The 21,871-nt window shown below is 44.8% G+C and overlaps 3 protein-coding genes across 6 annotated transcripts; all 3 read left to right on the plus strand.

Moving 5' to 3' along the window:
• The first annotated feature begins 1,430 nt into the window (after positions 1–1,430).
• On the plus strand, positions 1,431–6,374 carry LOC127777197 (uncharacterized). Of its 3 annotated transcripts, none has more exons than XM_052303742.1 (15): positions 1,431–1,590; positions 3,084–3,178; positions 3,271–3,372; positions 3,486–3,614; positions 3,690–3,794; positions 3,900–3,980; positions 4,159–4,274; positions 4,357–4,458; positions 4,572–4,691; positions 4,811–4,861; positions 4,952–5,018; positions 5,120–5,173; positions 5,275–5,349; positions 5,461–5,493; positions 5,961–6,374. In XM_052303742.1, exons 3-15 carry the CDS (start codon positions 3,283–3,285, stop codon positions 6,066–6,068), a joined length of 1,131 nt encoding a protein of 376 aa, XP_052159702.1. In that variant the 5' UTR covers positions 1,431–1,590; positions 3,084–3,178; positions 3,271–3,282; the 3' UTR covers positions 6,069–6,374. The 3 variants fall into 3 exon arrangements, with proteins under 3 accessions (XP_052159702.1, XP_052159704.1, XP_052159703.1); XM_052303744.1 differs by having other exon boundaries at positions 3,278–3,372; XM_052303743.1 differs by lacking the exon at positions 1,431–1,590 and adding an exon at positions 2,682–2,985.
• A 1,890-nt stretch (positions 6,375–8,264) lies between these two features.
• On the plus strand, positions 8,265–10,202 carry LOC127777709 (glycosyltransferase family 92 protein Os08g0121900). Its single transcript, XM_052304322.1, has one exon. It carries the CDS (start codon positions 8,384–8,386, stop codon positions 10,004–10,006), a length of 1,623 nt encoding a protein of 540 aa, XP_052160282.1. The 5' UTR covers positions 8,265–8,383; the 3' UTR covers positions 10,007–10,202.
• A 3,338-nt stretch (positions 10,203–13,540) lies between these two features.
• Positions 13,541–15,411, plus strand: LOC127777093 (DNA-binding protein MNB1B). Of its 2 annotated transcripts, none has more exons than XM_052303600.1 (8): positions 13,541–13,704; positions 13,789–13,841; positions 13,961–14,074; positions 14,154–14,211; positions 14,368–14,412; positions 14,512–14,592; positions 14,680–14,790; positions 15,089–15,411. In XM_052303600.1, the coding sequence occupies exons 2-8, from the start codon at positions 13,798–13,800 to the stop codon at positions 15,107–15,109; spliced, it is 474 nt and encodes a 157-aa protein (XP_052159560.1). In that variant the 5' UTR covers positions 13,541–13,704; positions 13,789–13,797; the 3' UTR covers positions 15,110–15,411. The 2 variants fall into 2 exon arrangements, with proteins under 2 accessions (XP_052159560.1, XP_052159561.1); XM_052303601.1 differs by having other exon boundaries at positions 13,542–13,699.
• The last annotated feature ends 6,460 nt before the right edge of the window (positions 15,412–21,871 follow it).

A 21,871-nucleotide genomic window follows, 5' to 3' on the forward strand; every position in this document is an offset into this window, starting at 1 on the left:
TAGATTAATTTATTATGTGACAAAAGTAGTACAAATGACTAGATCTTAATTAATGTGCACATTTGCGAGTGGTGACCTATCTAATCAATTTAACCACCTTGGCACCTTCACATGAAAAAAATTAACCACCTTGGTTTATCTGAAAAATAAGCATTATACCCTAGCTATAGATGGCCAAATGGGCCGCCTACATGGTCCGGCCCAAACACAACAAGGCACGGTTCAAGATCAGTTGAGCCCGCATGGCCCGACTGACACGTCGTGTTGTGCCCGCTCATGGGCTGCACCTATGTTCCAGGCATGACGAGCAAAACCCACTGTGCTCGTCCTTGGAATAATTATATTCCGCCTTCCTCATCTCTTTATGCCGTGCCTTATATATGACTGGAATAAGTCTATTTACCTCCCTTATCTCTTTGAGTTGGCCGCCAACGGGCTACAGCCTGCAGGAGCGGGGGATGTCGGGCCGTGGTTGTGCTGATCGTTGGGTCATGCCGTGCCGAGGAAGAGTCCCAGGTACAATCCAACGGCCGGGTTGGGCCGTGCTGTGTTTGGGTTGGGCCAAATCTCTGTGTCGGACGTGAGTCGGGCCGTCGGGCTACGAGCCTTTGGCGAACTGGCTTTAATTTGTATGCATTTTTCCTAAGCTAATAAAGTTAATCTTACCTGAAAATTTAATTTAACAAAGAAAACCCTGATACACAGTAGGTTCCATTCGCTGCGGCTGGCGGGCTGCAGCAGCAAGCTAGCACATACGGTTTTTCTTTTCTTTTTTTTTTTCACTTGCTGCTGCAGCATAGCCACAGCGCTGTCAAAGATTGGGCTCCCAACAAACGCATAAATACCCACACTGCCACACAGACGCAAAAACAAATATACTACATTTGTCCTAAGTTCAACATTTCAATATTTATAAATTCATATAGTTTAACATCATAAGTTTTATATTCTCAAAACTTGTCGTGAGAAATGCTTTCTTAATATTCAGTTCATATGTTGTTAAACTATACAAGTTTCTAAGAATTAATGGTTTGGTATAGAAATATTTGATTTGGGATAAACCTAAAATGATGTACTACCATAATAAAAATGTCCAGTACCATTAGGTTGGAAAGAAAGTGAGCTTAGAGCACAACCAAATTAATCTAACTAGTGTTGATTTTTTTAAAAAAAAAATTGCTAGTGTTACTAAATTTCTAGTGTGTACTATAGTAGTATATACTAACAGCTAGCAGAAGCAATAGTTAAAGTGCTCACAGTTGTGTACATCAAATTTGTATTAGTGTACATTAAATCTCACGCTAGTACTTGATGGACTCTCATTCTGTCGTGCTTAATACAGCAACAAATAAAGTCAATAAGCGTAAGCGATGAAGAAAATGGATGGTGTGGCAGAGATATTAAGCAGGAAGAACACACAACGGCTCTTCTTCAATTCGGAGATGAGAATCAGACAGACACCACCGAGATCGACGCGATGAAGACGATCGATCGCCGACGGCAGCCGTAGCCGCCGCCGCCCCCTAAGCCGGCCGCCGGAGCAGCCGCCTCCATCCCCTCGCGAACCGCCGGCCGTCCGTGCAACCTTCGGTATCCAAATTTACAGTTTTAAAAAACCTACGCACTTTTTTATTCAACAGTTATATACTCTCAATTTTAATTAGCACACCACTGCTTAAGTCGTTGGTAGGACTAGGAGATCCTTTGCATTAAACTAGTGGATTTCCCGCGTAAATTTCTTGGAGCCTTGATTTTCAAAGCAGAATAGGATTCGATATACAACTTTTAGTTTATGTTTTTCGTTTGTACAGTTGTAGCCTTTTATATACAGTAGGCTTTTAAAGATATACATGTATTGGGTATACAATTCTTTTTTTTTTCCTCATATGTAGTGTGCAACTGTATTTTATATACAACTTTATCAATCAACTTGTACGGTTATAATCTAAACTCACAATGACCAAATGGTGTATATCTTTTTTATTCTCTGATATGATTAACATGGTAATTTCTACACCTCCAAAACAGAGATGGCGGCTTCTTTTTTTAGCTATCTTAGTAATACAGTATAATATAAGAGAAATTTTACAGTACTTAAGAAAGTAACTGGAGGTATCAACTTTTACACTACAAATGTGGTACATTCTCAAGAATGATAAAAATTACCCATAACATAAGTATGATAATAGATACAAGGTAGATAAAACTAGGTGGTGTTTGGATCCAGAGACTAATTAGAAATATTAAACGTCGGATGTTTGAACACTAATTAGAAGTATTAAACGTAGACTTATAATAAAACTAATTGCATAAATGTGAGCTAATTCGCGAGACAAATTTTTTAAGCCTAATTAATCCATAATTAGCACATGTTTACTGTAGCATCACATAGGCTAATCATGGATTAATTAGGCTCAATAGATTCGTCTCGCGAATTAGTTCAGGGTTGTGGAAAGAGTTTTGTCATTAGTCTACGTTTAATACTTTTAATTAGTGTCTAAACATCCGATATGACAGGGAATAAAATTTTAGTCCCTGATCCAAACACCATTGTTTCTGTTACTGGTAGGGACCGCTGTAACCATTGTCAAAAGTTAATCTAGAGAAGTATAATAATATAATACGTGCAGACCTTGAGAGCAATGCTGGCCTTACTTTGTGTGCAAACTTGCTAGCTAGCATACCTTATGAAACAAGTTGCAGAGTAGCTAGATTGTAGGATCGGGAGTCAGCTGCTTTGAGTGCAAGTGTAAGGAACTCAACTCCAACTTCCCCTGCATAAGTTAGCCGGATTCTACTCTATCAATCATGTTATTTTAGTTATCCCTTTATTTCACAACCAAATCAAGGCTAAACAGCAGTCCAAGCAGAGTAGCTTAGCCAGCCAGCCAGCATAACAAGTCATATATAGGTCAGTCGGTGCTTAATTTTCATCCTCTTTGCATACCTGCACCCGTGTACAGGACGTCAATTCTGTTTGTGCCTGTAAGTCTGCAGCTCCTTCTTGTTTTCCTTCTTGTGTGTACTGCTGCCATTGCCTGAATGTTGTTTGGTTGCTCCTCTGAAACATGGGTTTTTTACAGTTCAGTTGGGTCACTGAAGAGTAAAAGACCTTGTTAGCAGACAGCGAACGCAAACTGCGCTGTTTAATTTACTTGCAGTTCTCAAGAGAAATAATGTGAGCTCTTACCACTCTCTTTTCTTGATGTTTTCATCTTTTCCTAAGGACTAACTAGGTGTACTAACTAACATTTGAGATGATCTTGTTAGTAAACAGTGAGAATGAGAGCAAACCCCATTGTGACCGCATTATCTGCGGCGGTATTTGGATTCTTCATTGGCATTTCTTTTCCAGTACAGATCACACCACAGGTAATAGATAGATACAGTATGTACTATTTATGATATCTGTTTTTGCCCATGAAATTTGAGAGATGATCTTTATCTGATGAATCAATGAGTCTCCTTTTGTGTGATGCATGCAGCTTCAGTGTGGCTTATTACCTTGCAGCAGTGGTGATGGTGCGAACTACAGCTTCAGTGGCAGCAGCATGATAGGCATACTGTGGTCACCATTCAGAAACACCACTATCCTGTCAAATGGCACTTCAGAGGTAAAAGTTGAGAGCTTCTAGTTTCTCAGCTGGTAGTAGATAAACTCATTATCTTCTGTTGTTTGATGGTTTTAGAATCCTGCGTTGACAAAGCCGAAAGGTACAGAGAAGCTACCACCAGGATTAGTAGTTACAGAGTCTGATCTTCACATGAGACGGCTGTGGGGATCACCAAGGGAGGTAGGCAGCTCTCTGAACTCTGATTCTGGTTTGTTAACTTAAATATGGACAGTAAAGTTGATATAAGAGCTTCATATATGTGTTTGTGCACTGATCGATCATCAGGACGTGGCGACTGGCAAGTACCTTTTGGCACTCGCGGTGGGATACTCTGAGAAAGCCAATGTGAATGCAACTGTTCTCAAGGTAAAAGGAATTAAGATTCAGGAAGAGGCAGGAAATCATCTCTCTGAATGTTTTTCTTGCTTCTGGTAGCTAGCACTGCATCTCTGAACTGAACATGTGGCGGTTGGATGTTCAGTTTCTGAACTTTACCATATGTCGTCAGCTGTAAACTTTAATCTCAGAAGTGAACAATGTGCAGTTCTCTGATAAGTTCGACGTGGTTCTGTTCCACTACGACGGGCGCACGACTGAATGGGATGACTTGGAGTGGTCGAAGCAGGCTGTTCACGTCAGCGCCAAGAAGCAGACCAAATGGTGAGCACTGAGCAGCAGCATTATGCTTACAGTAGTACTCCAATCTGTAGCTGATGGGCTAATGACAAATGATTGATCGAAGGTGGTTTGCAAAGAGGTTCCTGCATCCGAGCATCGTGGCGCCATACGAATACATCTTCTTGTGGGACGAGGATCTGGGAGTCGACAACTTCACCGCGGAAGAGTACGTGTGTGTCTGGTTTCTGAACTCTGAATTTTGCTTATTGGAGCTGATCAAGTAATGTGTCGTGGCCTTTGAACAACCAACCAACCAACAAATCGATCGGAAACACATAGGTACGTGAAGGTGGCGAAGAAGAATGGGTTGGAGATATCGCAGCCAGGATTGGACAGCACAAGAGGGAAGAAGACGTACGAAGTCACCGTTCGAAGAAACGACGGCCGGGAAATGCACAAGTAAGTAAAGCAGCTGAAAACGAACCATGGAAATCGATCTGAAGAAATTCAGGCTCTTGTTACTTCAGTAGAGACACTGACTGACGCAGACAGTTTGTGTGTGGTAAAATTTGGAACAGGACGAATGAGGGAGGGCGTTGCCCTGATGTGCACCAACGACCCTGCAGCGGGTGACATGAATTTCCTCTTACTCCACTACTACTGTCTTATTTGGTCTCTGAAACTCCTCGAGTCTGAAAGACATAACGATCGACACGCAGGTTCGTGGAGGTGATGGCGCCCGTCTTCTCCAGGGAAGCCTGGACATGCGTCTGGCACATGATTCAGGCAAGTATATATTAATTCATTCACAATTATTTCTCACTAACACTTAATTTCAACCAAAAATAAACGAGCCAATGGAACTGTATATGCTTATAAATATGCAGAATGACTTGGTTCATGGCTGGGGTCTGGACTTCAATTTCTGGAGATGCGTCGACGTAAGTACTAGTACACTAGTGTTCATTCAGATGGTACTACTACTCAAATAGCTTGCTGAAGAAATAAGGTTAAACACATGATCATCATGCATGAATGGCAGAATCCTGAAGAGCAGATCGGCATCGTGGACGCGCAGTACGTGTCCCATCATGGAGTTCCCACGCTCATTGCCCAGGTTAATAAATAATTTCTTCTTAACTGTAATTTGCTTGCTCGTTACTGAATTCAGGGTCTCCTTTGTTTGTTTGTTTGTGTTACTAATCAATTTCTCGATCTCTTTCTTCAGGGTAACGGTGAACAACAAGGAAGCAGCGAAAAGGTAACTCAGTAATTCTTTAGTTCAATATGAAATGAAGCCCATTCTTTGCACCAATATGAAATGATACAGTAATTACTACTGTTGTAGTACATAGTGCATGCATGTTAACTGAAGAAGCATTCTATTAGTGTGTGATTAATTAAATATTAGCTAAAGTGTTCAGTTGAAGACGTACTCCCTCTGGTTCTATATTAATTGACGTTTTAGACAAGGTTTAGGTTAAACTTTTATAACTTTGACCATCAATAACTTTAAAAATATTTAGTTTAAAGAAACTAGAAAAACATATATAGATTTGTCCTTCAAAACACTATAATAAAAATAAACATGTATTTATTTATTGTATATATTATAATAGAAAAACAAGGTTAAAGGTATATCTTGTAGAGCGTGTTATTATCCAAAGCGTCAATTAAAATGAAACCGGAGGGAGTAATTGATGATGTTAATTACGTGCGTGAGTGCAGGTTCGAGCCCGGCAATGGGCGGAGATGCGCACCTTCCACGACAGAATTTCCAACGCCGAAAAGAAGCTTGGGGATTCGTCGCAGGCACTAGAAGAGTATCACCCTTGAACTTGGACATCTTCAACCACCAACACTTAATTGTTTGCATAGTTCAGCACTGGCATCACATGCATCTTTTTTTCCCAAATGAAATTAAGCGAGAATATATATATATAGAGAGAGAGAGATGGAGGCATATATCCCTAGCTATATATATACGCGTACATGCTGAAGACTGCGTGAAGAATTGAAGAGATATTACCAAATTAACTGCACACACTTCCTTTTCATCATTGATTCTTCCCGCCATTTTTTTTTTTGTGAATTATCTATGGTCACTGACCGATCATGTATGAATTATCACGCGTTTGTATACTTTTCATGGTCAATTTCTCTGAAAGAGATACACACAGATATCTTAAAGATGGTGAAATTGTTGTATTTTTATGTGTCGACGTTTGAGACTATAACTACAGTATTTACATGGTATGAGAATCGTTGGTACTAGGGTACATATAAGATTGAGATAAAAGAGACAAAGAAAAGGATTTTTTTATATATGTTCGGACCCCTTCATCGGAAGGTAATAACCTAATCCTGTTGGCCGAAGCCAGTATTAATCTTATTTATCAGAATCACACAAGTACAATACTTAGGATAATCAATCTAGTCATCATCGACTTGGCAACATAGAACACCAACACGTAGTCAACAATGGGGTAATCTTCCTCCTCGAATACGTACTCGGCGATATCAAAGATAGCGTTAGATCCATCTTATCGGCATGACACCAGATTGGATCTGTCTAGGGTAATCTAATATCTGATGTCAATGTCTGGTGGCGTGTATTGGTATCTATTCTAACTGAGCTTGTTGATTTATTCGGGTTTGTCCTCCCCTCCCTAAAGGGTCTTGTATTTATACCCATATATATCACCTTGTCCAAATAGAATTAGAGAGACAAGTATAAATACAATTTGAGTAGTATTTATAATTTTCATGTGGAACTCTGCTTGTCATTTCTTATCCGAAACTTCTTCTATATACGAGGTATGATTCTATATAAGACTTGGTATATAATGGGTCCTGCCGAGCTTAATTGATTATTATTGTATATGTGTTATTCATAACCCTAACAATGTGGAGCCCATTAATTGAAGAAATTAAGGTGATAAATGTTGAGCCTTTAATCCTACTGCTTTGTAGTATTGTGTAGTGTGAGTAGCGTGGCATCACATTCACAAACCATCAGCTAGCTGATTAGAATTTTAGGGCCCCTTTGAATCAAAGGAATTACGAAGGAATTTCATAGGATTGAAATCCTATAGGAAATTTTCCTATGTAGCTCCTTGATTCAAAGGATTGAAGTTTTCCAAATCCTACAAAATTCCTATGGAATGGCTTATAGCATATAGGTTTTGGAGGAAACTTAGCAAGAGTTCCAACCTCTTGGAAAAAATCCTTCAATTCTATTTCTCTCATCCGATTCCTGTGTTTTTCCTATGGTCCAATCAAACGATCATTCTTGTGTTTTTCCTGTGTTTTGCAATTCTCTGTTTTACACTTACGTTTCTATCAGAATCCTATGTTTTTCCTATTCCTCCGTTTTTTTATTCCTATGATTCAAAGATGCCCTTAGTGCCTGTTTGTTTCCTCTTCGCCTTTGCATCCCTGGGAGGAATACTTTTACCACCCTTGCAGACAACGTACCACAGATTCCACACAATATTGATAATCTCTCTCTCTCTTTCTCTTTAGTTAATTATATTAGGACCTACCTGGATTAATTAGTTTGATAAAGTCGTAATTGTAATACAGCATGCATGCAGCTGCTGGTATATATATATCGCCCCCATAGATCATATAGATAACGCACAACAAAACAAAGACAGAAACAAAGTGCAGTTGAATTATTGATAAAAGAGTACTAGCACGCAGTAACAATATAACGACGTGGAATAGCTCCTGTTGTACGAAGACCACACTAACTTGCTCTGACCATGACTGCCGTGTCCTACACATTAATCCAAGCTATAATTACTTGATTCTTAATTTGCTTACAATTCCTTCAACTACTAATTAAGTATATCAATATATTGCCGGCACAATTCGCACATATACTATATATCTAGTCTAATGGAATTAGTGGAGTATAGAAATGCTTGGGAACTTTCTCAAGTCTTTCATGCATGCAGATATATATTCCCTATAGATAATATGCTCCGGATATGCAATGGAGTCCGGACCAAAAGTGTGGATGCATGCTTAATTGGTTCGTTAGTTAGTTATCTTCAATCGTATCGATCGATCGCATCAAAATAGGGATATCATATATCGATCGGATCGATCTTGATTTTTTTTTCCTCTCTTCATCCATCGCCGCCATGCAGGCGCGCCGGCGGCACGCCAGGCAGTGCCGTCTGGTCGTCGCCGGTCTCATCATCGTCACCACGCTCCTCTTCTTCACCGGCGACGCCCCTCGCGTCTTCATCGACGCGCCCACGCAGAACCAGCTGCCGCGCCGCCTGCCGCTCAGCCTCGCCGCCGTCCGGGAGGCCGCCACATGGCCCGCCGACGCCGTCCTGCTCCCGGACTGGGAGGTCCTCCTGCTCCTGCATCCCAACGCCACCGCCATCGCCCACAACGCCACCTGCGCGTTCCAGGGCGGCGCGTCGTCCCCCGCGCGCGCGCTCGGGAGGCTGCCGTCCTCGGGCCGCCACGCCTACACCTGCGCCATGCCGGAGCCGGCGCGCCGCCACCAGCCGTTCCACGCGCCGCGGATCGTGGCTATGGACGCCGTCCATGCCTCACCGCATGATGATGATGAGCTGGTGATGATGGTCAAGTGGAGCGGCCGCCTCGTGTACGACTCGGTCGTGGTCGACGGCGGCGACTTGCTCGTCTTCGCCAAGGGCGTCAACCCACGCCAGGGAGTCAACCGCCCGGCCTCGGACGTAAGGTGCGTCTACTACCGCGGCCGCGGCGGCAGCGCCGACGACGTGGTGGCGTCGCTCCCCGCAGCCACGTCGGCGCAGCAGGTGTTCCGGTGCCCGCCTCCGCCACCAGCAGCGTTGCTACGCGTGACGCTCGCCCTCGCCGGCGAGGAGGAGCCCATCCCCTCGGTGGCGACCTACAGTCTGCCTCCAGCATCGGCGGCGGCGACGCACAAGAGACGACATAAAATCTGCGCGTGCACCATGGTGCGCGACGTGGGCAAGTTCGTGCGGGAGTGGGTGGCGTACCACGCGGCGGTGGGCGTGGGCCGATTCATCCTCTACGACAACGGCAGCGAGGACGACCTAGACGAGCAGGTGCGGCGTCTCACGGCGGAGGGCATGGACGTCACCACGCTGGCCTGGCCGTGGCCCAAGACGCAGGAGGCCGGCTTCTCCCACAGCGCGGCGGTGCACCGAGACGCGTGCGAGTGGATGGCGTTCATCGACGTGGACGAGTTCATCTTCTCCCCCAACTGGGCCACCGCCGCCTCCCCATCCAGCTCCATGCTCCGGTCGATCGTCGCCGTGAAGCCGGACGTGGGACAGGTGTCGCTCGGGTGCGTGGACTTCGGGCCGTCGGGGAGAACCACCCACCCGCCGGAGGGGGTGACGCAGGGGTACACGTGCCGGCGGCGAGCGGTGGAGCGGCACAAGTCGCTGCTCCGGCTGGAGGCGGCGGAGAGGTCGCTGGTGAACTCGGTGCACCACTTCGAGCTCCGGGAGGGGAAGCGCGGCGAGTGGAATCGGCGGGCGCGGGTGAACCACTACAAGTTCCAGGCGTGGGACGAGTTCCGCCTCAAGTTCCGCCGCCGGGTCTCTGCCTACGTGGCAGACTGGACCCACCGGGTCAACCTCCAGTCAAAGGACCGGACGCCCGGTCTGGGCTTCGACCCGGTCCAACCGGCCGGTTGGGCCGCCAAGTTCTGCGAGGTGAACGACACGCTGCTCCGGGACGTCACGCGGCGGTGGTTCGCCGCCGCCGGCGAGAGTCAGCTCCAAGCAGCCCGTTGATCGATCGCGCGCGATTAGGAGATCGATGATGATGCTTCATTATTAGCGCGCTACAGGTATATTACATACATACAACAGACAATTAATTAAAGATTGATTAGGTTTGAGTTGATCGAACAACTCAATCGTTGATTCGTTCATCCATTTTTCCTTTTTGTTGGTTGTTTTTGGCATGTATATATACAGTTGGCTAAAAAAATTTTCTTCCCAAAGGAAATAATATATATGTAGCTTAGCTGTAGAGATTAAATTAACACGAATGGTTATGAACTGTATGCGTTACAGCAGGCTGAATTCTTTTCTTGCTGCAACAGGCAAGTTAAGTATAGACGCAGGGTACAAGAGGTCTCTCAAACGTTGCATATGCACTTCATTCATTTGTTTATATGCTCAAATCTCATCCGCTATATGTATATGTGTGTGTATATATGTATATATGTATAGGGAGCGTATCCTATGCACACAGGCCCTCACGTGTACACACCGTGTACACCAACTAAAAATTATCACAAAAAATTCTAGGAAAATTCATACATATACTTTCAATAGTATTACATCTACGTGCAAAGTCGCATCTTCAAATTCATTCTACATAGAGAATAACAAAAAAGATAAAATTCTGACAAAATTGCAACCTTAAAACTGTCAGATTTTTTGTTTTTTTTGTTACGGCTAAAATATAATGAATTTGACGTTAAGATTTTAACCCTAGGTGTAATACAATTTAAAGTATGTGTATGATTTTTTCTAGATTTTTTGGTGACATTTTTTAGTTGGTGTGCACGTGTGTACACGTGAGAGACTGTGTGCATAGGATATGTTGCCATATATATATGTATACATATATATGTATATATAGATGTATATGTATATATAGATGTATATGTGTGTGTATATATGTATATATATATATATATACACATGTATATATACATATATATGTATATATACATGTGTATATATACATATATGTATATATACATGTGTATATATACATATATATGTATATATACATGTGTGTGTGTGTGTGTATATATATATATATATATATAGGATACCCATATGGGACTCTATGGTGCCCAGGCTCCAAGGTATAAAACACACAAATTCTCTCAAATTTTTAAAAATTTTCAAATTGTGAGTATATACCTAGGTATATGAATTTGATTCATACATATACCTAACAACAAAACAACTCAAACTCAACTTTATTTCACAATTAATTATTACATACCTAACGAATTATATGTTTGACTGTTATATAACTAGAACCAAAATCTAACAAAAAAAAGTTCAAACTCAGTTCAAACTTGTTTGAACTTGTTAGTAAAGAAGTTAATGTTCATATCTAAATATTTTTAAAAAAAATCATACTCATTCAAATTGGGTATATACTCAATTTGAATTTTGGAGCCCATACTCCATGTAGCACCAGTTAATTTACATATATATATATATATATATATATATATATATATATATATATATATATTATATATATATATGCTTGTACCTCGTGCTTTGGTTTAGGATGAGTTGTACTAATTTGGCAGCAAATAATTTGGGAATTTTTGTGTTGTGGTGTAGTTATAATGTAATCACATTAAAAATCTCTTACATGTGAATATGTTTCTATCTCTCCTGCTCCCTCTGTTCCAATATACTTGCATTCAACCTTTTTAATCAAAATGTATGATTTCTACATTCTAAAGCAATTTTAGAGGTGACTATGTATTACTCCACAATACAACTTTTATGTTTGATTTGAAAAAATATTGCTACACCTTATTTGCCACGAGATTTTCTACAGTGCCAAGTAAATTTAAAAGTGAAATAAAACCTGTAGGGGTGATATGAATTACTAGGTCCTTAAAAATATTTTACGTTTATGGCCTGTTCAGATTGTAGCCAAAATAAACTTTACCGAATTTTGGATATCATAATTTTTCCGATTTGGCAATATTGCCAAGTTTTGGCAAGATTTCTTATTTATTTATCAGAACTTGGTAAGAAAATAAATAGATGCACATATTTGGTAACTTTACTCAAAAAATAATATGGTTTAAAATGACATCAATCTGAACAAGCCCTTGGATCCGTAAACTCAAAAAGGGCCATATAAGTGCAAAAAGGCAACTGAAAAGTGAATGTAGAGCCCGATTATACTAGACTGGTCCAAGTGTGCGTGTTCCGATCAAGAGAGGAGCCCACACGATACCGGCCTGTTTTAAGCCTAATATTGGGCCTAGTAGCCTTATGCTAGGATGGAATATAATATGGGCTTTTCGGCCTGCAACATTTGTTGGTAATCGTAGGCCCATCCCATTGGACTGACAGACATATAGACATATCAGTAATCAGTAGTCTACTAGAGTATTAATTTGGATTTGTTTGCCAACAAAACTTTGTGGTAATTCTTGAGAGGCTTATTTGTGTTGTTTTTTTGTAGAGTGTGCTTAATTGATATATGATGGACACACAGGCCGGATTAAGTCATCTTATTTTTACAACAATGAAAGATGTACTACTGTCTGTGCTTTTGATGCAGACTTCTTGACGTGTGAATGAGAGATTAGGAAGACCATTCCATGACAACATTGCTGAAGGATACAAATAGAAGCCGTGTATATGAAAAAATGACAGTATGTACATTGATTAGTATAGCAAAAACGTAGCATTGTGCTATGGTTTTTGTGTTTCATGCGGCTAATGTAGATGCTCACTGCGCTAGTAGTAAGGTACTCCAGTAAATTATGGAATATACAAAGCTGTAGCAGTAGCACAGGATTAGAAAAACGGGACGACAAATAGTAATGGAAAAACAAAAAAAAAAACAAGGAAACACATGGCAATATAAATGGAGAAATCACAAGAGGAACAGAATCCGGGCAATACGCTGCGAAAGTACTCGTACGTAAAAAAAAGAGGCGCATTCATGTGTGGACAGCGTGCAGCAGAAGCAGGGATTTGAAACCACTCAAATCCACCACTGCAAACCTTCAAACGAGGCCATGGTTTGAAGCATAGAAAGCACAGGTAAGAAGCACAACGCCCTCGCTCTCCACCCTCCCACCCAATCGCGACGCACCTCGCGGATCGGTGACGTGGCCTCGCCCCCCAAAAATATCCCGCGGCGTGAAGCTGACACCCCGGGCCCACCCACCTGTCACGTTGGCACATGTTGGTTATGGTTCCCGGCCGCACCAAAATATCAACGCGGCGCGGCCCAAAATTTCCAAAATCCCGCCCAAGCCCCTGGCGCGTGCCGCTCTTCCACCCAGGTCCCTCTCGTAATCCATAATGGCGTGTGTACCCTCGGCTGGTTGTACGTGGGCGGGTTACCCTGGGGGTGTGGGTGGATGACGGGTGGGCCCGGAGGAGGTCCGGCCCCGCGCGTCATCGCGGGGCGGGGTGTAGCGGGTGCGAAAAGGAGGCGATCGGTACGAAAATTCAAATTAGGAGGTGGGGGGCGGGGCCCTTGGAGAATAAGCGGAATCGCAGATATGCCCCTGACTTGGCTTGGCTCCTCTTCTTCTTATCCCTTGTCCTCGCAACCCCGCTTCCTTCTCTCCTCTCTTCTCTTCTCTTCTCTGGTGGTGTGGGTGTGTCCCTGTCTCCCCTCTCCTTCCTCCTCTCCTTTCCCCTCCTCTCTTCCCCCCTCTCACAAGAGAGAGAGCGCCAGACTCTCCCCAGGTGAGGTGAGACCAGTCTTTTTGCTCGATTCGACGCGCCTTTCACGCCGCCTCGCGCGGATCTGACCGCTTCCCTCGCCCTTCTCGCAGGATTCAGCCATGAAGGGGGCCAAATCCAAGGGCGCCGCCAAGCCCGACGCCAAGTAATAATCAATCTATTCTCATCTCCCTATAACATCTCTATTCTATGTTCACGCCGTCGCAGATCTGTTGATTTTCGCCGCCGCAGATTAGATTTTGACTTGATTTTTGTTGGTTGCAGGTTGGCTGTGAAGAGTAAGGGCGCGGAGAAGCCCGCCGCCAAGGGCAGGAAGGGGAAGGCCGGCAAGGACCCCAACAAGCCCAAGAGGGCTCCCTCCGCTTTCTTCGTTTTTATGTCAGACCACTTCCCCGATTTTCTTCTGCCTTCTTTTTTTTTTGGAGGGGATTTTCGTTTGATCTTGTTTCGCGCTCAGGGAGGAGTTCCGTAAGGAGTTCAAGGAGAAGAACCCCAAGAATAAATCTGTCGCTGCTGTAAGTTTTTCTTTTTTGTTTCCCCTCTCGTTCGTAAATAAAAACTCCACTACTAGAGTCTCTGGCTTACAATTACAATTATTATTATTAGTTGCACCGCTTATTAGATGTTGTATCATGATTCGTGGATTTTATTTTTCAAAACAAAAAATTCAGGTAGGAAAAGCAGCCGGTGATAGGTGGAAATCCCTGACCGAAGCGGTGAGTTTCGTCTCGTCGCACATAGAGATAGTATGATTTATATAAGCGTTAGATTCCTTGTGCCCAAGCTTATATGTAGCCATGGCTGTTTGATTCTAGGACAAGGCTCCCTATGTAGCCAAGGCCAACAAGCTCAAGGCCGAGTACAACAAGGCCATTGCTGCCTACAACAAGGGCGAGGTATAAACAACTAGATTACCTTGTATGCTTGCCACCGCGTCCAATTTGTTTATTGTTCTAAACATATGCTCTGGTTTGTTTGTTCAGAGCACTGCCAAGAAGGCACCAGCCAAGGAGGAAGAGGAGGACGACGAGGAGGAATCTGACAAGTCCAAGTCCGAGGTCAATGATGAGGATGACGACGAGGGCAGCGAAGAGGTACTACATACATAATCCTTGTGATCAATTCAGAAAATAGTATCGCATTAGTTCGTTGTGTGAAGCTTAGCTGACTATGCCTGAGGCTTGTACGATTAGGAGTACGATTCACACTTTGATTAGGCTAATGCCTCATGGGTAGATATAGAACAATAGTTAGTTTGAGAGATGTATACAAATAGGCTAATGTCTCATGGGTAGACAGAAGAACAAATAGGTAGTTTGAAAGATGTATTTTCAAGTGTGACATTCTCAAAACGGAAAGTGATGAAATTAAAAATGGTTTTGGGGATTGCAGGATGAAGACGATGACGAGTGAGCCTTCCAGTGGACAAGATGGGAGCAGCAAGACGCTAAGGGCGGCGGGCGTCCTAAGGAGCCTATCCATCATCATCGTCTACTAGAATTATTCAGTTTCACTTCACATCGTGATGTTTTACTTTTTCTCTCGTCCTATAACGGATAGCGCTCCTTGTTGGCGCCACTGGTGGGTGTTGTGGTGCAGCCAATGTCTTGTCTCCACCGTCAATGATCCGCTTGTACCTAGATTACTCTTTCCATTGTCATCGGCTAACATTGTGATAATATCAGTTTGCGTATGTTAGATTAAATTGTTGCTAATTCCGTCGTTTTCTTCTTCCTTGCACTTAGCTTGTGATAAAATTGCTTTGCGGTAGGTAGGTACTCCGCTAGCTAATTGTGGTCGATCGATTGCTTGTTTGATTGCGGATCACACTAGCCAGTGTTGATTTTAAGATTTGTTTTTCTTGATGCTCCTCTTGTCTGTGCGCATGTTGCCTACAGTATTAATAGGCTTTGAAGGATTAGTCTGACTGACCCTCCTTGAGAAAATGAGATGAGATGAGATGTGTATGAACAAGGCAACGTTGCTGTTTATGCATTATAGTGGGGGCTACCACACGGGTTTACAATATCTTTGGAGTGAGATGAGTTGGTTGATGATTATTGCAGAGAGAGTATTGCAAGTAATAGTAGTAATGAAAATGCAGTGGTTGGGATTTTCCATTTTCTTAATCGGTGGTTGTGGTGTTTTGGTGAAATAATAGTGAGTGAGGTACACCAGTAGAAGAGGTTTCGGCAGGTCTGTGTCCTACGGATTGCCGACGTCTTCTTTGGTATGATATGGTTTGGCCTCGACGAAGTTGATGCTGCCTCCTCCTATAGATAGTTGCAGGATAGTTTTGAAGTTGATGTCTCCTGGTCCCTCCCTGGCCTGTGTGTTGCATTTGCAATTTTGCATTGACGATGCATAGCACAGCACGGAACGGAGGAGGCAATGCTGCAGGTAGGAGTAACAACGAAGTAGTAGGGCCTCTGGCTGGTGATGGAGTGAGCGTCCTTTTGCTGCTCGAAATTTACATCGACTGTCTGGATTGGTCAGCACAGGAAGGAGCCGTTAGATACAGGGAGAGATGTGAAAGTGATTATGATGAGTGAGGGGACTACTATACGCTCCTACGGCGGATTCATTTCGTTTCGTTGGCCTTGTCTCCATGCACCAATCAATTTGACGCCGATGTTTAAAATACTCGTGTATTTATTCAATACTCCCTCCGTCCCATAATGTTGCAACCTACTGCGAATCTGGACATGAGGAGAGTAGTAACATTATGGGACGGAGGGAGTAGTACCAGTACATATTACTACTCCCTCCGTCCCATAAAAAACGAATCTATCTTCGTCCGTTTTCTAACCAGGATTTGAATCTAAATCAAAAAGGGTTAATTGTCTCATCCAATAAATATTTACATTCCAACAATATATTTTATTAATTTATTATGTTTCTTCATAGCAAAAGGCAAAATAGACTTTTTCAAAAGAATTTAACGGTCAACTAGCGGAAAGGGCATGAAAGGGATCCAAGCTAAAATTCAGAGGTATGTAAGGAATTGAGCAAAATTCAAGGGTATATAAGGGATTAGGTGAACTTTCATGAGTACATAGGGGATTTTCTCTTTTGGAATAGAACCAAAGTATGCAATTTTTTTATGTTTTAGTCTCTGCCTATTTTTAGGAGCAAGTTTAATAGTATAGACAACATAAAAAACGAATATGTCACATTCAGTTCTAGATTCGTTTTTTATGGGACGTCCTCTAATAGTTATCTTCCTATAATTTAAATTTTACCCCAAAAGCTCATATTTCGATTGGACATGTAGGTTATATTCGTACTGGTTGTAACATCTCTATTGCTTAGGATATTTCATCCCTTTACTTGTTACTCTCAAATACTACTCCTACTTACCCCTTTACTTGTTACTGTCAAATACTACTACTACTTATCACATCCTATAACCTCTCATTCAAATTGCCACTTCATTCCCAACCATACATCATTTAATGAGTAGTATAGTTATTTTTTTTCTTAAACCTTAACATATACTAAACTATCTAGAACACCAAGTATTTTAGGACGGATGGAGTATTACATTTACATAAGTGGTGTTCACATCTATCATAGATAGAGATTGGGTTGCCCATAGTGGGACAAGCGGGTCCTAGAAAAACAGAATAAATATCCTGAAAATAAACAAAGAACTCTAAAAAAACATAACAAAGCAATCCAATCCAAATCGACGAAGCCGATGGTAGCGACGACCAAAGCGAGATGGACTGCAAGATAAAGCATCAAGCCGCATACTTAACAAGGGCCTCTCAAAGGTGGAGGTTAAAGCGAACCCAACAAACAGGTGAAAACTCAATCGAACCTTGAAGATGCTACACCAGAGACAATGATTGACACCGAACCGGCAACAACAAACTCGTCGGAGTAGATTTGAACGGCTGGCGCAACTTGGTCGTCGTGGAGGAAGAAGGCCTCCAACCTATAATGAATATGTTGCATTGCTGCCATGGACACCGATGAAGAACCCAACCCTCATAAAGACGACATGAGCCAGGGCAAGTTCCGGTTAATCCATACAGGGAAGAAATGGAAGAAGGTAGCCGAGACGAAAAAGACGGGTGATAACATCTTCCTCGAGCTCTACATGAAAGAAGAGAAGATGAGCCTACTACAAGATAAATGCCATATACAACGGGATGAACCTGACTTTTCCCCGACCCCACCTTCCCGTCGGCGACCAATGGCCATCGAAGACAGAGGGGAAAGGAGGTTGGGTGGAAGGAAGGAAAGAGTGCTTTTTTTTTTTTTTGCCTCTGAGTACTCACAAACAGAAAGAGAGGAAAGCTCACCATGGTATGTTCATATGGACTAAACCCACTGTCTAAGTTGGTAGATAGAAATTGGTTCCTTTCGGTTGAAGCGAGTATGCTTCAAGATTTTGATTGACAAGTCTTTAAAAAAAGAAATATACTTATAACAAAATATAAGTAAACCCAAGATTGAAAAATAAAGTAGGAGTAATAACACCCAAAAGTCAACTATAAATTTAGAACATGGATGTGACTGATGTGCAAATAAGTACCAGTAGATGATGAGGGGCTGCCTCCTTGCCTTTTTTTTTTTCTTTCATTCCTTTTGGTCGTCGCATTGTTACTCACTGTACGTCTATTACTCCATAACTTTTCCCTAACTGCTGAAAGATCGTACATGTTCATCGGGATTCATTTTCTCTCCCATTCCCATCCCTTGGTTTTTCTGTGCCCCTCCCTCCGTACTTAAAAAAATATATGATGAAAATCACGTATGTAATGAAAACTTAGAAATTACTGTTGGATAAAAAAAATAGATATTCAAAAATTATCCACATCATTATGACCTAGTGTCACGCCCCGAACTAGCCCCGAGCGGGTCTAGCCCGTGACGCTCCAGATTAACCTGTTAATCGATACCAGTCCCAGGAAACAGTGCTGGTATCACACGAAGACAGAATATCACAGCAACAAGGGTCTCTTTATTATAGAGTAGGAGTACAGTCTTGTTGGGCTGCGGACAGATCCCGAGCTCACAACTGCATTACAAAAAGGAAGCGGAAGCCAAGACTTGGACCAAACATCACAGGCACGACTTGGGATCTAGGCTGAAACCCTAAAACTCATCGTAGCCGACCTGCTCCTGGAAGAACTCCTCGTCAGCGGGATCCGCTTCATCTTCTTCAGCAACTGGGGGGGATTATTTATATAGAGCAAGGGTGAGTACGGGAGTACTCAGCAAGCCATGGGGAATTAAGTGTTTAATGCAGGCTTCAAGGAAAGGCTATTGTTTTTGCAATTGATTTTATTTAAACTCTTTTCTGAAACAACTAAGTGAGTGCTTCTCAAACGACACGGATGAGACAGTGCGTCTCGTCCGGTCGGAGTATGTGCAAGGTATCAGTCTTTTGAATTGATCAAGGTTGGCATCCGGCCAACAGCTTTCAAACGGCCACCCGGGCCTGGCTGATCCCATCAGCCGCAGATTTTCCAAACATCGAACCCAAACCACATCAGCAAATTTCACGAAGCAGTAGTCAAACAAAACTACGCTAGGAATCACCTCACATCCGCCCATGACCGTGGGCACGGCTGTTCGAACAGTTTAATAACCTCTGCAGAGGGGGTATACTTTACCCACACGACATTACTGACCCGAATCACCCAGCCCGTGCAGAACGGCCACGTCTGGTGACCTAAAGGTTTTCATGACAAGGCATTTAGAAAGCCGACGCAGGGTTGCCATATGCCAACGAGAGGGGTCCCAGACCAACAACAGGTTAGGTCCCAGACCATACTGTGCCAGGAAGCCCGGGGGTTCTCCCCGACACCACCCCATTGAATCCACATGTCTCTTGGCATCAAGGCTCCCTCGCTTAGCAATTTACTCAGCCAGGGGTGTCCCATTCCACCCATGTGGTCGCACTTGTCTTATGTTCGGATGAAATTTCAAGGAAACGGTCCTTAAGTGCAAGAGCGGGAAACCGTACACCCGGTACGTTCCCCGATCCGCGATTTTGGAAATTCATTTAGTTCGCAAGCGCCGACCCAGGTGTCGGGTTTTCCAAGTCTTTTGTAAAACCCAAGTTTTACCCAAGATGTTTCTCAGATTTTAAGTTTGAAGGCGACCGTCGATACTCGTGCAGAGTGCACGATTACCGAGGCGCAACTAGGTGGTTACAAGGGAACATGGTATAACAATTAACAAAGGAAGGATTAGATGCAATAAGTTAGGTAGGCCCACCGGTCTGCCTTGCAGATGGGGCAAACAGATTAAGTGCAATCCTTTAAATGCATAATATTTTGCAAGCAATATAATTAAGTTCAAATATAGGCTCAATATGTTCAAAGGTGGCTTGCCTTGCTCGAGATCTTGAGTTTGATCCTCGAAATCCTCGCACTGCGGGTCTTCGGGCTCCGAAACTACACGCGAAACGGGACAACTCAACAAACGGCGAAAATAAAGCCCTATTATTGACCTCTAGGCGTGCCATTAGATAGATCTCGAGATTTGAGGAATTTTGGAAGTTGAACGGAGTCAACGGGCTTACGGTTGGGAAGATATTGAATTTCTAACATTATTGGATTTTTGATCTAAAGGAAAAGGATTTATTTAAATCTTTTTTGAAAAAGAAAAGAAAAGAAAAGAAGGAGGGAGGCAAATTAGACTTTCCTCGGGCGGCTAGGGCGCGGCCCGAGAGAAAGGGGCGACTCGGCCGAACTTAACGGGCCGGCCGGCCCGAGAAGGCGGCCCAAAACACGCGCGCGGGCGGGGAGGACAGAGGAAGCCGATGGGCCGGGTCCATCCCGCGTGGTCCCGAGTGGGACCCGCTTGTCGGCGACTCGGCTCACCGTGAGCGAGGTGCACGTGGGACGAGCTAGGGTTCGGGGAGGGAGGCGCGGTGCATGCGCGCGGTTTGCGGAGGACGCGGATGCGGCGGGCCCACGCGCAGCCTCACAGCTCACCGCGGACCATGCGCACGGGGGGGGGGGGGGAAACGGAGGGAGCGGCTGGCCGGATCAGCCGATCCGGTCGTGCCGAGGTGGCTCCGACGTGGCGCCTACGTGGCTGCCACGCGGGCCGGCTGGAGGAAGACGAAGGCGCCGACCGCGAATGGACGGCGGGCGGCGGCGGTTTCTCCAGGACGCCGTGCGACGACAAGGGGCGACGGGGTGTACACCGGGATGACGAGGGAGAACGAGAGGGAGCAAGCCAACAGCTTGGATTCGCTGGAGGGAGTCCGTCGGCGGCGGATTGCGGCGGCGGCAACCGGCGGAGAGAAAAGGGGGAAACGGCGACGAGGTCACGAGGGGCCGATTCCCGGCGGTGAGAGCATCTACGCGGTTACGGGAACCCATCCCTTGCGCCGGATTAGGGGGAAACGCACCGAGGGAGGCTGGCAAGACGAGGCGCTTCCGAGCTCGGGCGGCGACGGCGGCGAGCACACGGCGAGCGACGGCAGCAGTCGGGGCGGCGCCAGCTAGCTACTGGGGTACTACACACGCTACTAACCGAGTCTAAGGGGAGGAGATGGATCGAGGAGGGAGAACGGGGGAATGCACTACCGAGACGAGGCGGGGCGCTGTGACGAGAGGCCGACGGCACGGGAGTGATCTCTCCGGCCTCGGGCCGGGGAAGAGGAAGAAGAGGGTGCGCCCGGAGTCCCCTTCCGCGTCCTCGCTCGTGCCGACTCCTCTGACACGCGCGACGACGAACGGCGATGGCGAACAGAGCACGGGAGGCGGCGACAATGGAGTGGAGGCGATGGGACAAAACGAGAGGAGAAGGGAGGGAGGGCGCCTGGGCTTGATAGGATGGCAATGTCGGTTTGGGAACCGACCTAGGGCGGTCAAGGGAGAGAGCTAGCGCTCGGCGGTCGCGGCCAAAACGGCGACAGGGGGGATGACGCCGGCGGGAGAGAAAAGGAAAAAAAAGGAGGAGGGAAAGGGGGCTTGCCCCCTTGCCACTTTGGGGAAAAGAAGGAGGAAGAGAGGGCGACGCGGCAGAGGGGGGGAACTCTGCCTCCGTCCCTTGGAGGCTAGCGCGCGGAGTGGCGGGGGCGGGTTGATGACGACGACGTTGACGGCTGGGCGGTGTGGAGCGGAGCGGCGACACGGGCGGCAGGCGCAGACAGGCGCGGCAGAGGCTGACGGCGGCGGCGACCAGGCGGTCGGCCACCACGAC

This window comes from Oryza glaberrima, chromosome 6, assembly GCF_000147395.1.
Source record: "Oryza glaberrima chromosome 6, OglaRS2, whole genome shotgun sequence".
Classification (NCBI taxonomy): Eukaryota; Viridiplantae; Streptophyta; class Magnoliopsida; order Poales; family Poaceae; genus Oryza; species Oryza glaberrima.

Coding starts and splice junctions, on each gene's coding strand:
- LOC127777093 (XM_052303600.1), top strand. CDS start 13,798: ATGAAGGGGGCCAAATCCAAGGGCGCCGCCAAGCCCGACGCCAA. Junction 14,212..14,367: donor AGAATAAATCTGTCGCTGCT/GTAAGTTTTTCT, acceptor CAAAAAATTCAG/GTAGGAAAAGCAGCCGGTGA. Junction 14,593..14,679: donor CTGCCTACAACAAGGGCGAG/GTATAAACAACT, acceptor TTGTTTGTTCAG/AGCACTGCCAAGAAGGCACC.
- LOC127777197 (XM_052303742.1), top strand. CDS start 3,283: ATGAGAGCAAACCCCATTGTGACCGCATTATCTGCGGCGGTATTTGGA. Junction 4,862..4,951: donor CACCAACGACCCTGCAGCGG/GTGACATGAATT, acceptor ATCGACACGCAG/GTTCGTGGAGGTGATGGCGC. Junction 5,019..5,119: donor GCGTCTGGCACATGATTCAG/GCAAGTATATAT, acceptor ATAAATATGCAG/AATGACTTGGTTCATGGCTG.
- LOC127777709 (XM_052304322.1), top strand. CDS start 8,384: ATGCAGGCGCGCCGGCGGCACGCCAGGCAGTGCCGTCTGGTCGTCGCC.